The following is a 22,975-nucleotide window of genomic DNA, read 5'->3' as shown; positions in this document are numbered from 1 at the left end:
ACAGGTATGACCTATTAAATGTATATCTTTAATAAAGCAAATAGTTTACTTTTACATAAGCTTTAAAATACAAAATGTACAGTTCCAGTTCAGAAGCATTAGCTATTCACAAGAAGCACTGCAATAAGGGTAAGTTAACTAAGCACCAAACCCTTGCACTTGGCAGTGTAAGTGAAATTTAATGGCAAGACTCATATGCCAAGTGCAACAATTCTTAAAGTTACCAGTGTTCAGAACAATCGGAAGCAAAGGACATAGTAGCACCTACGTGGTCAAAATGCAGACAAACTTAGTTTCCTCAGTTCACTTCTGTAGGTCCAGAAACCTGCCAGCATTTGTATATATGAATCAGCTGCAAAAATTAGAGCAGTAATTTTTGGCACTTGTTAGGAAAAGTTCAAAATTAAGTGTTTTCAGTAACTTCCATTTTGGTCTTAGTATGAATAACCAGTAAGTACAACCAAATTTAGGATTTAATATTAGATCTAAATGACAAGATTTAGTAAACTCAAAACCATTCATCAAGTTAAATAACCACTAACATTTTCAGCAGAAGGTTTTCAAAATTATAGTAGTACAGACCATTAACAATTTACAGACAAGCCACACTGATTGTGCAAAGCACATTACTGTAAAAAGTCTATGTACAGCAAACAAATCTTTGTAAACATGGTAAGTATGAAGTTTCAGAAAACATGGTGACAATATCATAAATACAGGCAACATTGGCATCCTCAAACAGCACAAAAAGGTAACAATCTGGGCCTGCAAATATAGCCCGTCACCATACAAACAAAAAGGTGGATGGGTCTTAAATACCCACATGTTTAATAGTTTTAGTGTTGTGTATACCTATTTATATATATATATATGTATTTTTTGGTATCTTTAGATATAGATGTACTTAGTTTGTAAAAACAAAAACAACAAATGTGCTTTCTCTTCATTGAAAAATTATGTAGTTAGAACTAATAACCCATTTTACTAGTAGTTAACATATTAGAATGATATGACTTAAGAAAAATACAAAAATAAGATTAATACTGTCAAAACTCTTATACCAGAAAATATTGTGGTTTTTAGACTCTTTCAAAGATGAAATATGAAAATTTAAATAAGCTCTAACTATATAAAGAATCTTCTGTAATCTCAGTTAATATACAGTGGGATAGCTATACATATATTTACCATTGTTCTTCACTTTTTAAGCACCAGTCACTCCCAGATCCACTTTGGTTGGAAGATTATTCCCAATTCCACAGGTTCACTTAATGGCACATATTGACTGCAAATAATTACTATATCCTTTTAAAAAAAATAATGTTCTTTTAGCTAACTGCTACCCCACATTTCAGTTCTAGTATCTTCTGAGCCAGCTCACAATTTTTTTTTTTATTTTTTTAATTATTATTTTTTAATCAACTGTAGCATCTGAAATAAGACTTTAAATATATGCAAGTAGTCTTTTAGGCTATAATTTCACACATTTAAGGAGCACTGTGTGGATAAAGCCTTTGGCCAAATGAAACAGTAACAAGTTATCTATGTATTTGAAAACCAGTGTCACGTTATCCACACAGATGCCATCTACTTTAAGCAGCTCAGATTATAGTTGTGACACAAATTTGAGTGGTTCGGTTGATCTATACTTAGAGTAAGGAAACTACCACAAAACTCAATTTCGCAACTGTTTCTGCAACAGTTTCATAATGAACTCACTTGTGTGGCACGTGAAAAGCTGCTGTTGTACTTCATTAAAAAAAAAAAAAAGTTGCCCAAAGGCCATTTATGGAGAATACAAAGGTTTTACAGCTTGTCCATTATAAATTTAAACACAGTGTTGAGCAAAGTGACCACTATATATTTGCTTCAATGTGTTTCAGTAAGATGTTTAACTATAAATCTATATGAAAATAGCTATAAAATACAGTGTTTCTTGTATGGTAGTCCTTCAGCAGTTATTTAAAAAAAGCTTTTGAAAGTAAAGGCAATATACACATTTTTAAAAGCATTTCTAAATCACAGTTTTGGGCTGTTCCATGTACATCAAACAAACATATTGGCCATATTGCTCAGCACTGCAAATAAGATTCAAGAGTTTGTAGATCCTCCCCCCAACCCCTGGCCCCCAAGCCCTCTCAATTCCATATTTAATGAGATAAACAGGATCTAGCCAATACACAGTTATGAAACAAAGGATACGTAGTTTATGACTGTTTGGCCCTGTGCTGCATTTTCCAATATGAAAAGCATTTAGTACTGATGCAGGTAAGATGGTCTGCGTTCGTGCTTTACTGGAAAAGATTTAAAGCCCTTATTTATCTGTTTGTGCTGGGAAGCCTGTTGCTGCGATTGCTGTTGCTGCGCATAGGCAAAGCTAGAGGAAATTCCTGTTGCTGGAGCGCAGTCGTTGGCTGCTGCCCACACAGGTGACTGGAGGATCTGCATTGTGTCACTCCACTGGCTGACCGGGCTGCTCATGGGATACAAAGACGCACTCTGACTGGGTAGTGTATTCGTGACAGAGGACGCATGCTGCCAGGGTGCCTTTGGAGGCCAGGTTTTGGTTTTATTATCCTGAAAAAAAAAATAATTAGTTGTTTTGTGGTTGGTTTTGTTTGACCAAAATGCTTTTGAGACAATACTTAATGTATCTTATTCCCTCTCAACAACATTTCAGAAGATTAATCTTTAAAAATAGAACTGATGCATATATATAACTACTCACTCTTTTACTTGCCTTTTGAGAAACCTTTATTTACTTCAAGCACTTGGCTTTACTAGTAGTAGCCCTGCCGTAAGTCAAAATGTCTAGTAAGACAAGTGATACTGGTGATACTCAGTTTTCTCTGCACAGACAATTTAAGTTGTCTGTGTTACCTCTTTCATAATGTGAAACCTTGTTTTCTCTATCATTACAATTTTTGCTACAAGGGAAACGTTAAATCACTTTCAATTTTAATATATAAATCTGGCAACTGGTAAAAAAAAAAATAATAATAATCTAGTACTACTTGAGTGGGAATGAATTGAGATTTAGCTGAGGTAAGCAATCTGGAGGTACAAATGCTATTCTGATTGTTTTCCTAGTGAAAATGAGCCCAAAACACACATGCAGGAAAAATGCAAATAACTAAGCAAAGCCCTTTTCTGCTTACCTGATTACGGTCGTCTGCTGCAGAAAGAAGAGGTGGCGATGGTAGCGTACTAGGTTCCTGTTCGCCACTACTATGTTTTCTGCCCCAAAAAAAGAGAGTGACATTTACTGTTTTTTTCCTTAATGAGTCACCTGCATTGATCTGCTACTACCATACACTATTCTGTAGTTTCAGTCTGTCATACTTGACAGCCCAGAATATGTACCGCATGTTTTTCCTCAGTACAGGTAAAAATACAAGCTGTTGCATCAAGAAATTCATTACTGAAAGGTAAAGTGTTAAATACAGTGTTTCAGCCAACAACTGGCTATTTGCACAGATACTTATTTATATGAAGATTTAGCTGCTAACAACTCAGTCTGTGAATTCCTAGCATTAAGATCAGACACATTATACACTGATCCATATCAACAGTGTAGTATGCACACTGACATTCATATGACTTCATCTACTTGGCAGGAGTTAAATCCTTTGTATGGCTACTCAAATTATCAAAACACACGAATCGTATGAAGCGATGTGTATTTCTGGTTATTTTGCTAACCTTCTCTGCTTTACAGCAGCAACAAGGTCTGGCCCTGAGAACATGGAGAACAAGCTGTCTCCATTGGCGGAAGAGGTCTCATCACTTGAGCTGGCGGAATCTCCTTGAGTACCAGACCAGCTGTTTGTCACATCACTGGAAGACAAAAAAGTTGTATTAGTCCTTGTATTTACGGTGCCTGGTCCAGACTGTATACTCTAGTTAGCTATGCTGAATCTCTGTGACAGATGACAGAACATAAAAATTTATTATTTTTTTTCTTTTGTAAAACACGGAACATGAATACTTCCACATATTTGCTTCTGAATGATCACATTACTGCTTTATCTGTTACAGTCACTTCGTATATTCTACTAAAGTCATATAAAGTTGTCACAGTCTCTTCTGGTCAGGAAAGGAAAACAAATGATTACTAGTTTTGCCATCACTAAGCTCTCAGCTCTTCCACTGCAAAACTGAGCTAGAATACATACTTGCTCTACTGGTTTTAAGCTAGCCTTAGACTCACAGCTATCATCACATGGACAAACGGACAGAGGTTCTTGAAACACTTTCTTCATAATAAATTGTTATTACTTGGAAGAGATTAAGTACTACTAACATACTTGCTGTAATGTAATGGATAAAATCTGGAAAGCTGAATTCAGTCAGGTGCTGTAACTTCCATTGCATCACTCCTCATCAAAAATACAATTTAAAGGTTTTCAAAATACTGAAATAGGAATGTTTTCAATCTGTTATAAAGCCCTTATTTCCTCTGTTTGAGTCAAACTCAGTACCCATTCTACTCTGAAGAACATAAACAAATGTCAGCGCTTCAGTATCAACATGGTAAGGGCTCCCGTCTCTCTTGTGACAGTGAGCTCCAGCTTTTACAGATGTAGCAGCAATCAGAAAGAAATACCCTGTGTTCCCATGTTCTCCCAAGCTTCACTGTAATGCAGATCCAAACACCAAAAAAAAGAAAAGCAGCCTGTCCAATCTCTTACCTTTCTGTGAAATACTCAGGAAAGGGCCAGGTTTTGTGAGGATCATCAGGAAGAGGCCAGTTGCTACGTGTGTTGCTTGGACGACGAACATGCTGTGCTTGCCTTTTTTGTTGCATAGCCTGGTTGACCCCAGCAACATAGCGGGCAAATTCTGGATCAGACCCCACTGAATAAAACACATGAAGAAGTCAGTTGCTGACATTCAGCTATTTCTACTGCACTTACTCCCTTCATTTAATCCTCTAGACTTGACCATCCCCCAAGAGAAAGTAAGCGCCCTCACTGATAGTAAGTGCCAGACAATTGATGCCTCTTGATGGAGCAGTGAGGAACACTAACAGGACAGGTTTTAATAAAAGTAGAGAAGTATCACTGTACATGGTAGATAATAATTCTTGGGTGGAAATACACCTGCCCCTTGCCAATACTTCAGGGATGAGTATTCGCGACTAAGATCATGTCCATACACTGAACGGTCCAACATCCAACCAACAAACACTGACAGAATTAAAAGCTGTACGTCTATCCAGTCTCAGAGAAAAAACATTTGAATTACTACCGTTGATTTGGGATTGCAACATGATTTCCAGCTATGCTGTGATTCTGCTTGCTTCTCAAGAAATCAGAAGCTCAGATTGATCTCATCAGAACACAGAGACCAGAAGCTACTTCCTACAAAGACTACACAACCATTTTGAAAACATCCTCATCCTGGACTACATGGTATTTCAGAACACGGCTGATATTTACCAAAAAAAGCAGTAATCCTTAAAATAATAGTAATAAAAAATCTTCAAGTCTTAAAATGCTTTACATTTCCCAAATACCTAATCAGCAGTATGCACTACCTTGCGCAGACACAGCAAAAGCCTTAATGCAAAAGTGTTTTAAATGCCCAATAAATCAAAACAAATTATGTATGCGTTAAAAAATACTCTTAGGAGACAGTGTAATTGAATTTCCAAGGCTTTACAGTTGGACTGAATTTACGGAAAATTTCTCAGCTACATGCGTAATAGTCACAACACGAAGCACACAGCTGCTGGCTTGCTTGTCTCAGTTTTAAAGAGCGAAGAACATCGAAGTGTGCACAGCTTGGAAAACAGAAATCGAGATGTCTTTCATGTGATTGCTTCCCTATGTTCAGTTCAGCATTTGAAGAAAAGCTTCTTCATTTTCATTTAGCACACTTAGAAAAGAACTCTGCAATGTTTTGTTGCATACAAATTAAAACTATAACAAAGATAACTTTGTTTCTACACATCCTTCATCATGTAAGCACGGGACAGAGCTACCTGACATCTGTGCAGAAACAAAACATTCTCACTAATACTTGTTTTCTTTGATAAATACTTATGTCAATTTAAGTTGAGATTTGAAGCTAGACATCCTCAGATCTAGGGATTGGTTCTGAAGGGCATGCAGATTTTTTTTTCTGTGGATAGCATTAGGTATTCAATTACTCTTATATTCAAAAATAGCAACTTGTGTTGATTTTTACCTCTGTAAAAACACATCAGATAAACAGCTTTTTATGAGATAGATTCACCTGTGAAGATAATTTAAAAAAACACAGATGTATCAACTTTCCTTCTACTAATAAAGCATTAAGTTCTTCGAGATTATAAAAGTATGGCATAATACATTTTTAGTAGGTACTTAAGTCTTTGACCATGAAAAATCATCAATTTTATCAATTCTTCATTAGCAGCTTTTCATCTGAATAGTCATCTTTTTCAGACTAAAAATATTTATCAAGTATATCTATTTGTTTCACATGACAAAAATCCTAAGAAAGTTTGAAAGTGAAAGTGCGTGTGTGTCTTTTAAAGCTTTCTAGCTAGAGCTTAGATTGAAACCTCCTACATCACAGCTTAACCTGGCATGTTATATGAAAAGAGGTTATCTTTCTAATCTATTTGATTGGAATTTTTTTTTTTTTAATCACACATATACACAGATGACAGCAGGAGAAGGATTTGTGGTTTGATGAAAGGTTTTCCTGTTAGTTCTAGTGCTGCCTCCCTCCAACCACTTTTAATAAATGCATACTACAGAGTTCCTGTAGCTATGTTCCATGCCAACAGAAATTATATTTATGAGAGAATAGATTGGCCTGTTGATCTTACTAGTATGAGAACAATTCATTGATCTCCTCTTCGATACAGACTCTACAATCAATTCCATAGCCTTCAGGCTACATGCTTATGGATATAAAATGTTATCTCACTTCCTCTTTGACAATAATCCCCATAAATTTACAATTTATCGGTGGTTCAAATACATATGGCAAACCACATGGCACTTGCTCTTTAGTCTCTAATCCTTCAACATCAGAGCATTTCACTGCAGTAACAGCTGGAGAGCAGAAACCAATATGATTTCTATGAAACTGCATAGTAATGAAGTTGAAATGCAGGGGTATGGAAAAGATGCAATCCAAGTGTATCTCCAGAGTTCAAGACTGGTAAAGAGCAGGAAAAATAATTTGGGGGGGGAGGCAAAATACGTACATGCATAAGTTAACAATGCTTTTAAACAACTTCAAAAATAACAATAGGAAGAACATTATCTCTAAGTAACTGTTTCAACACTTCAATGTGATCCATATAGGAAAGGTCAGAACTTGTCATCTTAAGCACCTTATCATCTGGTAAATAGCACCAGGATATAATTATTGCTAGCAATACCTAACAGTACTCTTTTCTTTGTAAAAGGATCCTTATAAAAGTAATAAAGAAAAGACACACACCTGCAGGGTCAAAAGGTAGAATTTCTCCCAGCATCCCAAACACTCCATCAGTTTGGTCACGATTTGGCCACGTATTGTTTCTAGGTCCTTGTGGTTTCTGTCCTAACATCTCTGACATCATATTGTCCATATAGCTGCTCACAAGACCCAAACTGTATAAATCAGAGCTTAAATCTGAAAAACCAGGATTGTTCCACTGGTTCATATGAGACAATCCAGCTCCAACAGCTTGGGCTGGCTGCTGTGAAGAATTAGTCAGCCATTTGGTAGGTGCACGTTGTTGTGGTCCAATAGGTTGAAGCAAATGTTGGTAATACTGCATTTGCTGCTGCTGCTTTTGTGACTGCTGTTGCTGTGACAAGCCTTGCTGAGAAGGATGCAGTGGTGTGTGTGAGAGAGACTGTGGCTGCTGTTGTACTGTTCCTGATTTTTGCTCTGTTCCTGTAGAGGATGCAACAGAGTTCCTTCTTTTCACCATCGGAGAAGCTTGCTGGGATTTGCCCATGTTAAAACCAGACAAAAAATCTATAACATCCTGCATTTCTTGGTCAGTTGGTAAATTCATACCTTTGTCATCCTTTCCTTCATCTGGTTTGAAGAAGTTGTCCCGTCTTTCAACTAGAAACCCATTCACTATTTGATTATTTGTGCTCTGAATTGACTGTAATGAATCTGTGGTCCTAGGAAAGTTACCGATGTTTAAAATGCTTTGTAACCGTGCATCTATGTTAGTGGGCATTTTAGTCTTCTCCTCTGAGTTCGAACTTATGAAGATATTTTTGGAAGGTGTATTGGGAATTGAATAACTTCCACTATTACTTGTACTGGTGCAGGAAGTTTTTTTTGTAAACCGTGAAGTCAGTTTTGAGAACGTCTTCTGTAGACCACCTGAAGATTTGCTTCCATTTCCAGATGGCATGTCAACTTGATTCCCAAAGTCTGAGATTTCACGCTGTAACTGGATCTGAATACAAGGCAAAGCTTGCTCCCTGCATCAACAAAAACATTTATCAAACCACTTAAAAAAATTAATTTATCCTAACATCCCATTGGTTGTCTAAAGAAATTTAACTGAGTTTGTATTTTGGAGAAAAATGTGCATTTGGGTAATAGAAAGTGGAAGAAATAAAAGCAAAGGTCTCTCTCAGATTGCTAAATTCATCAGCTTCTTACTATGGTAAGAATTTGAACTATTACTAACATTTGCAATAGCATTTATTACTCTCCTTTCCTTAAGAAACGTTAATTGTGCTTCAAAACCTAAACGGAGGTATTTATTTTAAAATATGTTATATATACGTATTTTAACGCAAGAGAAACATACCTCCATACACATGGATAAGCTGCTGTTTAAAAGAAAATCTCTGTATGTTAAACAGGTACAAGGTACCTATACAGAGTCCCAGTTTCTTGCATGGAAGTTTGACTACTGATTTCCCTTTCTGATGAAGTAGTGCTATCCGAACTCTACAGTACAGCCTTTTCAATGATGATGGCTTTGTTTAAACTGGAAAAAGCGAAACATGAGGCTCAAGAAGAGATGTACCTTCCCTCCTTCCACCTGTGTATGTCAAACACAGCAGTATAGAGCACGTCTACTAGACCCAAAGTCTTCTCTGGATCCAGACTCCTCTGTAGCAAAGACATCGTTGCTGGATCTTCCTTCAAACACCTGTAATCATCAACATTAACATTTAAAAATAAAATCTTTGTATTTCACATTAAACAATTTTACCGTGCTAGTCAGATAATAAAAGGCTAATTTATACACTACTGCTGCTCCTATAAAGGTACAACTAGTAGGGCAGTATAATGCATGAACACCCAAGGGCTCCTAAGGACAGCACCTGCAGTCCCAGTTTCTCTTTTTAATTGTTGAATATACAGCTAATCCAATTTTAAGCTCATTTTAAAATCAGGATTATCTCTTTAGCTGAGCAGGCATAATTCAAGCACAGAGGTAAGAAAAAACAAATACACAAAAACCCATTTTTAAGAAAGTAGCAAGAGTGCTCAGCAAACTTAACAAAAATGCTAGTGCATGACACTTGCATCTTGAGTGCAATCTAGGAGTTCAATGCTAAGAAACACCCAGCCTGACACAGTCAGAATGAAAAATGATTCAGCATATCCAATAGGCTGTAGAACATGCTACTGAGCTGTGAAGGTGCAGAAATACTGAATTTTTTTCATTGATGGCACAGAATTAAGGTGAAATCAGAGTAACTTAAATCTATGTATTGACACATTTATCAAGTATTTAACGAGCCCTCCAGCACAGAAGAGTAAACAGGCGCTGTTGCTGTGTGTCAGTAGGCGGAGCTCTTCCAGAGCACACAAACCCTGGCTCAGAGCACTGCAGTTTTTTCGCTCTTTCACAATAGAGCACTTTATATAAAGAGAACAGAAGTGCCAGTTTCTACTCAGCAGAGGAATTAAAGATGAATTTGGATAAACAGACTATGGGCTGACTTGTACTTCTGGACATGCCAGTGGTACCATTAGTGACAGGCTATCTCACTAAGGATTCACATGAATGATTTGTGTTGCACCAAAACCCATAACACTGAGTATACTGAAGAAAGAGAGGAAGTGTTCTAATTCCAAATTACTGTTTCAAAAGAGAAGTCCTCGCCTGAGAATGAGGATTAGTTCTAATATGCTTTCCTGGGCAGTTAATTAAGCCACTAGGGATGGCATCTCTCGAAACACAGTTCTGCGTTCACAACAGCGCTTAAAGAAAGCTCAGTTAAGAGGGCCAAAGCTCTTGCCTTCGTCTCATCTGATGCCTGACCTTCCTGTGGTAACAGCTGTGGGGACCTGCCAGGGAGGAGCATAACAGGAATATTTCTGGATTTATATTTAACTTCCTCTTTCATCATCCAGCTTTTACATTCTTCTCTTCAGAGGAATGTTGCAGTGCACCAGCCTTGCCTCCCTTCCACTGCCTCCAACAGAGGGAGCACCAGTACAAAGACTGTTGAAAGTCTTTGAAAGTACAGCTGTTGGTCAATCTGTGAGAAGTGGTGGTATTCAATCAGCACAAGGCAAAGGAATTTAAGGTAGATCATAGTATTCCCCGATCCATTTATACTGCATTGTATTTCTTCCCATATACTTCAACAGCCATACCTACTAGTATGATCTACAATACAGTATTTTTATTTACCAAGTTGATGGAACTTGCACCACAATTCTGGATCCTTCTAAACTTATCTGAGGAGCGTAGGCTTCTTTATTTTCAATCTGTGCTGTGTCCACAACCACCTAGCAAATAAAAAGGGAAACGATTTTCAGAATTAGTTCTATTTTATCACCCCTGTATTACAGATGCAATCGTCTCACCTCCCTGCCATGCTACAGGTGCAGAAAGAACCACATAAAAACAAATGAAGTCACAAAATCATTATAAGTTGATTTCTATTTTAATATCTTGGGGGCGGGGGAAAAGAAAGCATACCAAATTATTAGTTTAATACATTAGCCTACATTTCAAGGACTTAATTCCTCCCAATTACATACTATAGTTACATATCAAACATGTACTTACCAGCTGCTTTAGGTAGCAGCTGGTAGTTATCAATGGCTTTGTGTAACAGCCCTTACATTTGAGAAGTCTGAGCTCTATTAAGGTAGTAATTGTGCCAAACACCTATTAAAATACTGTAAATAACCTAACTGCAGTGCACAACATGATACAGACAAATAGTATTTAGTCAAACTCTTCTCATAGCTTGTAATTTTTAACAAACATACCCTCCACCCACCCACACTCATGGTTACAAAATTTTATACCAGTATTTCTTTACTTAATGGAACTATTTATAACAGGGAATTAATAGTAGTGAAGAGAAGAAAAGTGACTGTTCAATTTGTTGAATTCTCAGCTTTCTGTAAGATATCATGAATTTATATGGAAGATGAAAGTCTTGAAAATTAATCTGCTGTCATGAAACTCTTTTTATGGAAACTGAGAAGGAATGGATTCACTTCAGCTTCATTTAAACTTCAGTACCAGTGATAGTAAGTTCCATATTTGGTTTCTGCTTTCTGTTGTTGTCCAGTCTGCATGGGCTGGCCTTTTTGATCATTTCCATAATTTCCTATTTTGGTCATGCTGAACCAGCAGCTTTTTGGCAGCACTCAGCAGTTCTTGCTCCAGTGACTAGCAGATTAGCTGTACCATTTATCCTTGAAATGGCAAAAAGTCCTTCTGTATAAAAAGCCTCAAGGGGCATTACTGGCTTTTTTGCAATCATCCTACACTGGTTCTACTTCTACCTCATTGTCTTTTACTAGTTATGAAATGTGAAATATAAATAGTGCTGAGATTTTGTCTCTCCTGCATTAGCAAAATAATTCAATGATAGTTCAACAACTTTTTCCCATCATTTCAATATTTTAGCATAGGGACTTAGTTTTCCTCCAGTTGTCTCTGAACACTTGCTCAAGTTTATTCCAACTTGTAAAAAACGTGTCTAAGCACAGTTATACGAGGCACCATGCTATTATCTGTTCATGAAAATACCTCTCAATTAATAACAGTGCAACCACATAACATTTCTTCATGGTTTATACCACGTTAATTTTATTTAATTTGGTATAGATTTAGCTATATTGCTAAATATAATCAGTTTAAGGAGAGACTACGATACATAGTTATTTTCTCAGGAGCTGGGGGAAAAAGAAAAATTACTATCTGCATCTGAGACCCTTAAGTCAAAAAGCAAAATTGTCATTTGTGCAGATCTAGATCAGTTCCTGGAAGTGATGCACCATAGCAGTTATGGTCTTGGACTTTTTTTTCCAGGGTCAAGAGCCTGCGTAATATTGTCTCACAATTCATTTATCTGAGTTGTACGCAAAATAAACTTAAAATAAACACATTTGTCACTCCCTGCCTGGTGGGTGCTTAGAGGATAGCTTCCTGTGCATCAGACATCTATTGTTCTTGTTTTACAGGTGTTTCCTCCCTCATCTCCACCCAAAGAATGCTTTAACGAAATAAATTACAGTTTCTCATCATTGCATGAGACTACATACAAGCATAATTAATCTTATAAAAAAATTATGGTATACAGATTACAAAGAAGGACTCAACTCTCACACCCTTTCAAATTGTTAACAAATCAAAAGTGAGAACGAACCAAGAGAAAAGGCTTGCAAGTATTTTACTAAGTGTATAGCTCATTATCATGTCTTTGAAGACAGAAACCTGCTATTTTCAGAACCAGAGATTCAGGCAAAAATCTTTGGAGACACTCTTGCTTCTACTCAGGTAATATTCCTTACACCAGCATTACCATTTGGGAGAATGTCTAAGTAAGTTTTATGCTGACAGCTCTCCCTGCGTTATGATAAACCTGTAGGATATCAGCACTTTAATTACCAGCAGGTCTAACTAGTTATGTCTAGACTGGGGGACACCAGATTTTAAGACTCCTGAGTCAAAATGTGCCTCAGGCCACTCCCAAAATTTCATCAGGGCAAGAATGAAATCCCTACACCTTTGTTTCACTGAAAAGGAAGTGGTGGGGGGTTGCAGCATCCTCCAAGGCATTCCTCATCTAGATGTTCAGGAGCCAAGTCAGGAATTACAGCACACTCCCACAGGGCTACTGAGAAACAGTTTTTTTCTTGGCCTCATTTCCCATACCCTGCTGTTCTCTAAACTATGAGAGCTAAATTGGTTAATACCAATGCCCACCCTAAACTATGAGAGCTGAAGACAATCTCACTTAACCATGGCCCTTTTTCTAGTTGATTTACATTTATTAATATTTAACACACATTTTCAATTGTATAGAAATTTGATCAATCCTACTATTCCACTACTGCTCTCCATCCCTACAAAGATACCGCATCTTATGCCTTCCTAAAAGTGCTTAACTCACTACCATTTCCTATCCTCAAATCACCATACTGGAGTGAAGTAAGGACTGATGGCAGGTATGTTGTTGTTATGATACTGATGGTCTGTCCCTTGTTTATACAAGTCACTTGAATTCAGCTATGATTTGAACCTACTTCTCCAGCATATTTAACATGAAGTGGATATCTAATACCTAATACAAAATGAATATTGAAATAGAAGTATCTGACATTCATTGTTATTGGAGAATGTATTAACAATACCAAAAATGTATGGTTTAATCAATTAATAAGTTAATTTAAGTTTACTCAGAATTCTTGATAGAAAATCATCATCAGTTATGGTGTATCTCTATGCATGCATATCCTTCTTATCCTACTGCACTCTTGCCCCCATTTTATTTGCCCAGGTAAGTGAGAACTCACAGTTCAAAAAGATGTATTTGTTATGAGTGAACACTTCATTAAAAGAAGATATGGCACTAATTAGTTATTGAAGTACTTTTAGCAGTACTTAGCTACTCTAAAATGTCTGGGTTTTTGTTTGTTTGTAACGAACACGTCTACACAAAATCATTTAATAGCTTTGTCTTGTGTTGGAGGTGTCAGGTGCCAGGTGCAGAGGACTTCCTGGCTTCTGTTGAGCAGGAAGCCTGTTTCCATTCAAATCAGAGAGGAAATGGAAAAATGGCAGTTTTCAAAGTGCAGCTAAGAGAAGGGGCAGCGTTAACATGGTCATCTATAGCAAAATAGAAAGATTTTCAAATCTATCTGTTGAACTTAATTTCTTATGTCCCCCCTAATCCATAGAGAATATGAAGTACACAGTATGTTCTCCTGTTCCTATCAACTACAAAAAATATCTCCGAAGAACTTGCATTCCATGAGGATACATCGTGTTCATAACTTGAATTAGCTGCAGTGCTAAAAACTGACGAAGAGGAAGACATAGGAAATTAATTTCCAAACACCTCAAAATATCTATTTTTTGGTCAGGATGTTTAAATCTTTTTCTTTTGCTAAGCCTATCTATAGTTACTTACCAGTCCAGCTTGGCCAAATAACAATTGTACAGCAGTTTTGCAGGCTCCTCGCCAAGTCGAAGGGCAAACCTGATTTAGTACTTCAGTAACAGGAGAGTCATCTCGTGGTGTAAGTCCATTATGGCATCCAGCTTCTTTAATTAACTGCAGCATCGTGTGCTGAAAAAAAAAAACCAAAAATTTTGTGACACAAAGCACGTTTCAGCAATGTTAATACCAATGCCTCCATATGTATTTACCATTGGTTCTATAAATCTTCAAAACTTCTTCAACCAACTACAATGTCTATTACCTCTAAACAGTCTCGTGAAACTGTAAGAGCTCAACTGCAGAATAGAAATATGGGAGACAGTCTCTATTTGAAAGAGTCAAACACGATAAGCACTATTTAGCTTTTGCTCTTGCAAAACAGTTAATGAAAAATACAAAAAAAAAAAAACAAAAACACTGCAAAGACAACAGAAAAACATTTTAAGCTGTGAGTTGTTTCAACTCTTTCAGGAACAGGGAACTAGCTTTATCTGAAACAGTGAAAATGCTCATTAAAATTGCCCAAATTACTTCTGAATGGTTACCTTTTCTTTATATTGAAAATTTGATCAACTTTTCCACAACTTTTAAAAATACATTTTAAATATATTTTGAAAGATTGCTTAAAGTTTGTAAGAAGAAAGGAAAAAGCATTTTGCAATCAAATTCCTTTTAAAGCATGCCCCTCAGCACTAGAATGGCATGGGCCTGACTGATTCTGGAACCTAAGAAGATAAAAGCTCTGAAGTACATCACTTGCTTGGGGCAACTCTAAGGGCTCACTTTGCTCTGCAGATTTTGATACCTAACCACCTAATTTCAGTATTCATAGCCTCCTAGCTTCATTATCTCCTAGACTTTTGTGTTTCTCTTAGATTGGACTGAATTTGCCCAGGTGGTTAAAATGTTATCAGAGAAAGGCATGGACCTACAATGTTATCACATCTTGTTTCCACAGGAAGTCAGACTAAAAATATGCACTTTTAAGTACAAGTCTGGCACTGAACTCCTTAAAACTCAGAGAACAACTGCAGTAGGAGTTCTACTGATTTTTATTTTTAACTACTGCGGTTGGATGCAGGGCTATTACCGTTTTCAGTTTCAGGTTTTCTGCTGCAGACTCATTAAAGGATATCCCTTTCAGAAAATGTGATCCTATCTGAACAGGTACAGTGGGCAGTTCACACTGAATTGGCTGCGGTGGAGTCTGTCTCCTTCCTGTTTGCTGGGCTTCAGCTTCACTGCAACAGCCCTGAAGTATAAGAGAATATATCAATTAGAAAGAAATGAAGACATTAAAAAAGAACCTTGCTGTCATTTTTTTTTTTAAAGCAGTTACTTTCAAGGTGAGGAAGGATGAAAGAGAACAGGTTTAGCAGATCATACCTGAAGACTTGCTTCAATAGCTTTTGGGTTCAAGTGGAAGCCAGCTTTCATTGCATATTCACAATGGCCTAGGCTCTCCAAAGCCACTTTGTAAGCCTGAAATTAAAGAAAAAGTTGAAATGGAACAGCCACATCAGCAAAGAAGTTGGCAGTCATTGCATCTGGATACACATGTAGAAATTATTAAGTAAGCAAACCTGTACAGCACGTATGCGTTTATCATATAAGACCTCGACTCTGGTAATTCTCAGATACCTCATGGCTGCCCATGGTCTATATTTCTGCAATAATATATTCCTTCCCTATTTCATTCATTGACCCCCTGACTGTACTAGACACACATAAAAGCAACAGACTTTAAAAGCTCACCTGCAAAGCACTATCAATTTTCATGTTTAGCTCTTTGAGCTGATGTTCAGGGATTGCCACACTCTGTGAGCAGAAAAGTTGTTGAACTTCAATTCCTGCCAAACATCCATCACAGCCTCTTTCTCGCAATCGAGATGTTGCCTGTAATGTATGGAAAAAAAAATACTGGGTAAAGAGATTCAACAATAAACTAGATCACAATTAAAAAAGAAACAAAAACAACAAAAAAAAACACACAAAGTTTAAACATCATAAAGGAGGTGAGAAGAAGCACTTGGTGGAAAGGATCTGGAGTTGGTTATATATTAGAACTGATTTAATTTCTACTGCTACTTTGAAAGTACAGATCTCACATAATTTGTATGGCATACAGGTGCTGGCTAGCAACTCAAGTCAGTATTGGTTGCTCTATTTCAATTCTTTTTCTTATCTAAGGATCCCGGTTACATAGGCAACATAATGAACACGGTTTGCTGAGGAGAGACTTATGTACATTAAGGTATGCTTTATAAAATTAAGGGTGGTTACTGCGGTGCAATTTTAGAAGAACCACACAAGACTGTAAAATCAACTGAGTACAGCAAGGGCGCAGCAGCTTTATGTAATATGATTTTAAAAAATGAAAAATATGAAAAGACAAATATCTGTTCGTAACAGTACAATAAAAATAGCACACTACTGAGCAAAGCAAAACAAATAGAAACCTATTCCCAACCACATTTAAGACCTCAGACACTTAATTTTTCAGTCTAAGGAGTCGTACTCTAGAACATGACGCCCAAATTGGGGATTTTTGCTACTGCAGCCAATGAACAGATGCATCAATTACTTCCACAACACGTGTAAAGTTACACCATTTTCCAACTGAAATTCTTAAAAAGGAAAAGTAATTTTGAACTACACGCAAACCATCATAAACATTGTTCTGAAACAGTACATAGTCTACTGCCAAACAGGCTGGTTTTATATGGAAATAACGGATTGCCCTCCACTCTCCCATGTAAAAATTCAGAAAGACTTCCGTATTCCATGTCTCCCTTCTATCAAGATGAAATAGATACGACATATAATTGGTGTATCTTCAAGACAAGAGAGAAAGATTATTTACTTACAGAGATTTGTTTTAGAGCTTTTTACTTTACTATCCTAAAATCCAACATAAACCTGCTTCTTCCCATGTATGGATGTTTAATACAGGATTGAATTAATTGTATTAAACTCAATTTTGAAATATAGGTGATATCAACAGAAATAGCTGAAGTAGACTGTTCTTATGCAAAAGATGTAATATTATACCAGGATTAGTACTGTTACGATTCTATAGAATACACCTAAAGCATTCTGAAATCCTTATTTCGTCCAATGAAAGAAATCTATGCTGCCGTAGAAATTACCAATAATTCATCTGCGTTCCAAGTTTTAAGGGAAATTTGTTTGCTTGCATACACCTTGCAGATGTTAGTTGATAAATGGAAACCCTGACAAGATTTCCAGTCAAGATGATTAACATGCCCATGCACATTGCCAAATTAGACTTCAAAAGCACAATGCTCTAGGTTACTTTAAATTTAAAGAAACCATGTGCGCAATGTCTGAAGCCATTTCAATCTGTCAGTCTGTAGACTTCAATAGTGTACAGGGAAAGCAGAAAAGCTCATAAAACTATTTTTCCTTGTATTTTTTTTTTTTTTTTGGCAGGAAAAGTAAGGATTCCACAGATGGCAAGTGTTAGCTAAAACCCAAGTCAAGAGTGGTGTATTTAAGTAATATGATTAACATTCCAAATGGAATCAAACAACATCAAGCCTAACAGATAACTCTCCTTCAGTATGAAGACAAAAAATGTTAAAAGATACCATAAAAAATTTGAAATATAAAATTGAGTTCATGCTCACAATTTAAGAGGTATAGATGTTATCTAAGTTATTTTTCATCTAAAATTTTACTCTGCATCTGCAAAGACTTTCCACTCAACCACATTTGAACACTGTTAATTCCTTTCTAATAACAAACAGCTGTTTCCACTGTTTGTACACTCCTTATATACACAATTGATCATGAATAAAAACTTTTTACAGAGCATAGATAGTATAAACACCATGTAGGTAAAACAGATTTTAGCATCTGAAACTAATTGCACTGCATTCCCTCCTTCAAATGTAGGATTTTTTTAAAATCAAAGGTTTTTTTCTTCCCTTATCAGGGCACCCAGGCTTTGATTTTGGTTTCATCAAGTATAAAGCAACTTCACTATAGCAAGTCCTCCATACCTCTGCTGCTCCTCTCCATGATCTTATTGCATCTTCCAGCTCATTTGTGGGGCTTAAATTTGAGGCTCCGGCCCCACTAACACTCTTTCTTTCCTGGCCTACAGCTTCAGCAAAGCAAGAGTGTGCCACTGGCTGGACCTTCTGCAAAGCTTGTGACAGGAACTGAAAGTGGACCTGCATCACTGTCAAGAAACATCGCCCAAGCACCTGTAGGAGGAAAAAAAACAACGATTTCAAGTAAATAGATTTTATAGAAATAGTTCTTCCTTTTTGTTCAATGCTTGTGTAAGCCGTTAAGTAAACTCAGATCTTTAATTAAAAATATAATAATGAATTAGACCTAAAGTGACACATGACATTTAACCATTTACCAAAGCTAAACAGTGAGGAACAGTTTCTGTGACTTAAGGAGAAATCAGAGTGACATGGTTGATGCAAGCTTTGTGCCGTCTTTCCTTTCTGAGATCAAGTTAAGATTATTTGAAGAATGAAAAGCTTTAAGTTACTTCACAATATCAAGCACATGAAACAATAAAAAAGTAGCATATTATCACAAGCAGAGTCAACAGCATAACCCATTCGCACACAGACCTAGCTGAATTTGTGCTAAAAAAAGTTAACTATTTTAAGATATGATCACAAAATTAGAAATTTAATCCAGAAGTTTATCTTCCAAACAGAGCGACTATCAGTAATACGCATGAAAAACCTTTTGCCACATAATACGGAGAGGCACCATTTTTAGAATATAACAGTCACTGCAGAAAACACGCACAAAATTGCAGCTCTGTCACTTGCATTGTTTGACAGGAACTGCTAACACTGGCACAAATCTTCTCGTCAGAATATCTCACCGAAATGGGTCACGTAATACCACTCATCTGGAAAGCAGGAGGAAGAGTAGGGAAGAGCGAGCACAGGAGAAGCTGCTGGTCCATCCCCACAGCCGAGGGGGCTGGGGGTGGCACCAACAGCACCCCAAATCCTGTGGGTGCCACAGCCAGCTCCATGTCCTGGACACGTATAGTAATGCAGTAATGGCCTCTGCACCCCATGCATTCCCAGTCCATTTTATCTCCCTCTCTCGTGCTAATGCTGCTCCTGAGAATTATGACCAGAGACAGACATATGCTTCAGTTACTACAAGCAAAACAAAAATCTCCAAAACCGAGCATTACGCCGCAGCCACCGTGTGTGAACAGACTGGTGGAGTACAACCATGTGAAAGGGCAACCTGGAGGACAGGACAGCACGAACACAAGCGCTCTGCCTGCTTGCAAGGCCACTCCTTCCTGAGTGGACAAAAGCTTACAACAAAGCACAACTAGGGTGCAGGAGAGGAGCAAGTACTTTCCAAATTGCCATAAAAGCATTTAATAACTATTCAAAATGTTTTCTTTCTTTTATGGAGTTTGTCACACGAAGTGGTTTGAAATGTATATTTGGCTTTCATTTATTAAGAGACTAGACTTGAATTCCATTTTAGGAATAATTCATAAAATACACAGATAATGTACAAAGCCATTGTGCCTTGGAGCAAGTCAGTCATCTGGCTTATTTTCAGCTACATTCTTCTGGAATAAAAATATTCAGACAATGATCTTATTGGCAAGATGCTGTAGTCACACAAACAGTTATATGCATTAGCTATCTACTTTAAAAGACTCCGTGGTGGCAATTCTTTTTTCCATTGCATCCGGTCTCCTTTTGACATTCCATTCTGGTTCAATCACTTCCTTTCTTTGTACAAGGCATAAAATTAAACATTTTTGGTACTTTGACTGACCCCTGAAAGTGTAGTTTGCACTATTAAAAAAACACTCAGTGAATGATCAAATGAATAAAATTCTAACTTTCCTGACTACAAAATTAGAGAGGTTTATAAGAAAACTGCAGGGAAAGACTGGCAATCTGAATATTTCTGAGTATGAAGAATGCAGTTCTCAGGGGAAGGAAGAAGAAACCAGGACTCATTAGGAATGTCAAGCTGATTAAGTTTCAAAGAATATTTAAGGTACAGAGGTTGAAGTTTGCCCTGCCTGGGAATAATGCTCAAAATAAACAAATGATTTAGTTTTTAAGTGGCACCACACAACATTCCTAATGTAATTTATAATGTTAAACAGTAAAGACAAATAGGAACATCTGCTTTACTGAACTTCTATTTTGTTTGAAAAATAATCTATTTCAGTCTTCCTCAGAAAACAGTAAGAGTGGTTTTAACTGCTTAAATAAAATCCAATCGGTGGAAGATTTTTGCTCGCTCCAGATGACAAAGTCGCTTTGCTTCAAAATTCACTTCTTGAGGATTTTCTTCCAAAGAGCTCAGTCTCTGTCTTCACAGTGGGAAAGAAGTACGACCACCACCAGTTTAACAAATACAGCCGAGGTCAGCCAGCGGTTACCGAAGTGCGTAAAGCAATACTCTAGATCTCTGTTGCAATATCTGCAGAGCAACATTAACATATGGATTTGGTGTTTTCACTATTAGAAATACCACCATCTATTTCCAGTTTATTTTTCCTTACTTTGTCGTGCAGAAGTGTTCAGTTCTTCTTAGACCATAATAAGAATTTAAAACTAGAGACCTTTTAATAATCAAGGACGAACTGGAACTGTTGCAGTTGTCAAACAGTAGGTTCCTCTTGATGGTGGTATTTTCTTAAACTATTTCTTAGACTCATTTCCATTGCATATACCATGACGTTTTCTGGCTTGCAAACTTTCCATCCCAAGAAATACACCTTTAGCACCTTGACTTTCCTAACCCTTTACCAGGTAGGACAATGATCTATCTAGGAATGACCTTACCTAAAAGCAATCTGGCATCATAGTTAGGCAGTTGAAAACAATAAGACTTTTGGGGAGGTGTTGCGTCAGACTTCATCTCAGAAGCAGGTGATGAGTTTAATCGAACTGGTTACATACAAACCCAAGCATCAGATGGGGATGCAGTGGTAGGTTACATTTTTATTTTTTTCCCCAAACAACAACAAAAACATCACAACACAATTATCCAATGGTTTCCTACTACCTTCATTTCCCTTATCACAGCTCTTTATGGCTTTGCTGACAACAAGCCCTATGCACGACCTGCCTACCCACCAAGGAACCAGATTAAAATAGCAACATAATTAAGTTAACAATGAGCCATTACTCCAACTGGTGTACCAGATTATAAGATAACCACCTTTCCCACATATTACTGGAAGTGAACAGAATATTACTTTTTTTTTTTTTTTTTTTTTTTACTACATAGCAACGCCCTGCAGTTCGGAAGAGTGATCTCATACAACCAATCCTGCTCACTAACAAAGAGTCACCTGCAAGATAAACTAGATTCCAGTGTAAGTTGTACCTCTGCATTTGCAGTATTAGGAGAGAGGAGCAACTTAACAGACTTGCCCAAATAAAAGGTTCCTGAGTACCTCTTCAGACGATACTGCTGAGCTACCACTCAAGACACTGAGTGTCACCTAGTAGAGATGCTGGAAAGGGAACTTCAGATGTTACCATATTCCCTGCTCAGTCCAGTGAAAAATTATCCTGAATCTCACACTCCTTTTTCCCCGGTCAGTGAACACTCATGAAGTCACATGCAAGCATTCCACTGTCTCTGCTTTCATTATGCAGATTCAGAAGTTTTTTAATCCTGCCTCTAGTTTTATGAAGATGTTAACGTTTCAGAAATCAGGAGAAATAAGAATTTGTTAAAGTTTTCACATAAATAGTTCTGTATTCAAACCACAGAGAAGCAGATTAGGAGAGGATCCCCAAAGTTCATCCTACTGTCCCAAGGAAGGGGTAATTTCACTGAGTCAGTTCTGCTAGACACAGGTTTAACCTGTTCTGTAAGGTCTCCATGAAGGAGGCTCCCTACCCTTCGTAGCAATCCACTTCAGTGCTTCTCTGACATTACGAAGTATTTCCACAACATCCCATATGAATGTTCTCTTCTGAAATTCAATTTTATTACTTCTTGCTCAGTCTTACGTGGACATGAAGGACAGAACATTGCCACGTTGTTCTGGCTGCTTCTCACATACCTGCAGGCTTCTGGTTTTCCTTCTCAGTCTTTCCTTCTGTACAGTCAGTCCTTCCAGTTTGTCCTCTGAAGTCCTATTTTCTGGATGCCTGATTACTCCTGCTATTCTCCTCCGATGTCCCTTCCAGTTGCTCACTACATTAAGTGTAAGAGCAGCAGTGCCTGGATGCGGTGTTGTATTTAAGGCCACAATAGCCAAATGAAGAGTTTAATACTGATTCCATGGTTCGTGCAGGTTATAGTTACATTAAACACATGACAACTGTCTCTTTGCAATAGCACCAATAACGATTTATGCTTTGCAACAGCACAATACTGACTTCTATTCAGCACAGGACTGCCATAAGCCCTAGGATTGTTCTGCAACACTACTGCCCATGGGCACTGCCCACACCACCTGTGAGGATAATTTCTATTTACATTCTGTAACATTCAGTTTTCCCCTCTAAGTTCCACCACAACTGGAAATCTTAAACTGAAAAGTAGGTTATTTTCAGTTCTGTAGGTCTTCCAGAACA

General features: G+C 37.3%; 1 protein-coding gene across 2 annotated transcripts in view; it reads right to left on the bottom strand.

The window, feature by feature from the left end:
* Window positions 1-7: 7 nt before the first annotated feature.
* Window positions 8-22,975, bottom strand: part of GARRE1 (granule associated Rac and RHOG effector 1) — a 53,569-nt gene continuing 30,601 nt past the window's right edge. For both annotated transcript variants that reach the window (XM_027466947.3, XM_027466946.3), the window contains 12 exons: window positions 18,413-18,619; window positions 16,143-16,283; window positions 15,774-15,869; window positions 15,478-15,639; window positions 14,358-14,516; window positions 10,613-10,710; window positions 8,990-9,115; window positions 7,444-8,432; window positions 4,692-4,857; window positions 3,703-3,837; window positions 3,159-3,237; window positions 8-2,577 (listed from right to left, as the gene is read on the bottom strand). In XM_027466947.3, the coding sequence (XP_027322748.1) occupies window positions 2,254-2,577; window positions 3,159-3,237; window positions 3,703-3,837; window positions 4,692-4,857; window positions 7,444-8,432; window positions 8,990-9,115; window positions 10,613-10,710; window positions 14,358-14,516; window positions 15,478-15,639; window positions 15,774-15,869; window positions 16,143-16,283; window positions 18,413-18,619 (2,682 nt within the window). In that variant the 3' untranslated portion in view covers window positions 8-2,253. The remainder of the gene's footprint in view (window positions 2,578-3,158; window positions 3,238-3,702; window positions 3,838-4,691; window positions 4,858-7,443; window positions 8,433-8,989; window positions 9,116-10,612; window positions 10,711-14,357; window positions 14,517-15,477; window positions 15,640-15,773; window positions 15,870-16,142; window positions 16,284-18,412; window positions 18,620-22,975) is intronic.

This window comes from Anas platyrhynchos, chromosome 12 (assembly GCF_047663525.1).
Source record: "Anas platyrhynchos isolate ZD024472 breed Pekin duck chromosome 12, IASCAAS_PekinDuck_T2T, whole genome shotgun sequence".
Classification (NCBI taxonomy): Eukaryota; Metazoa; Chordata; class Aves; order Anseriformes; family Anatidae; genus Anas; species Anas platyrhynchos.
This window is presented reverse-complemented; position numbering and strand designations above follow the sequence as displayed.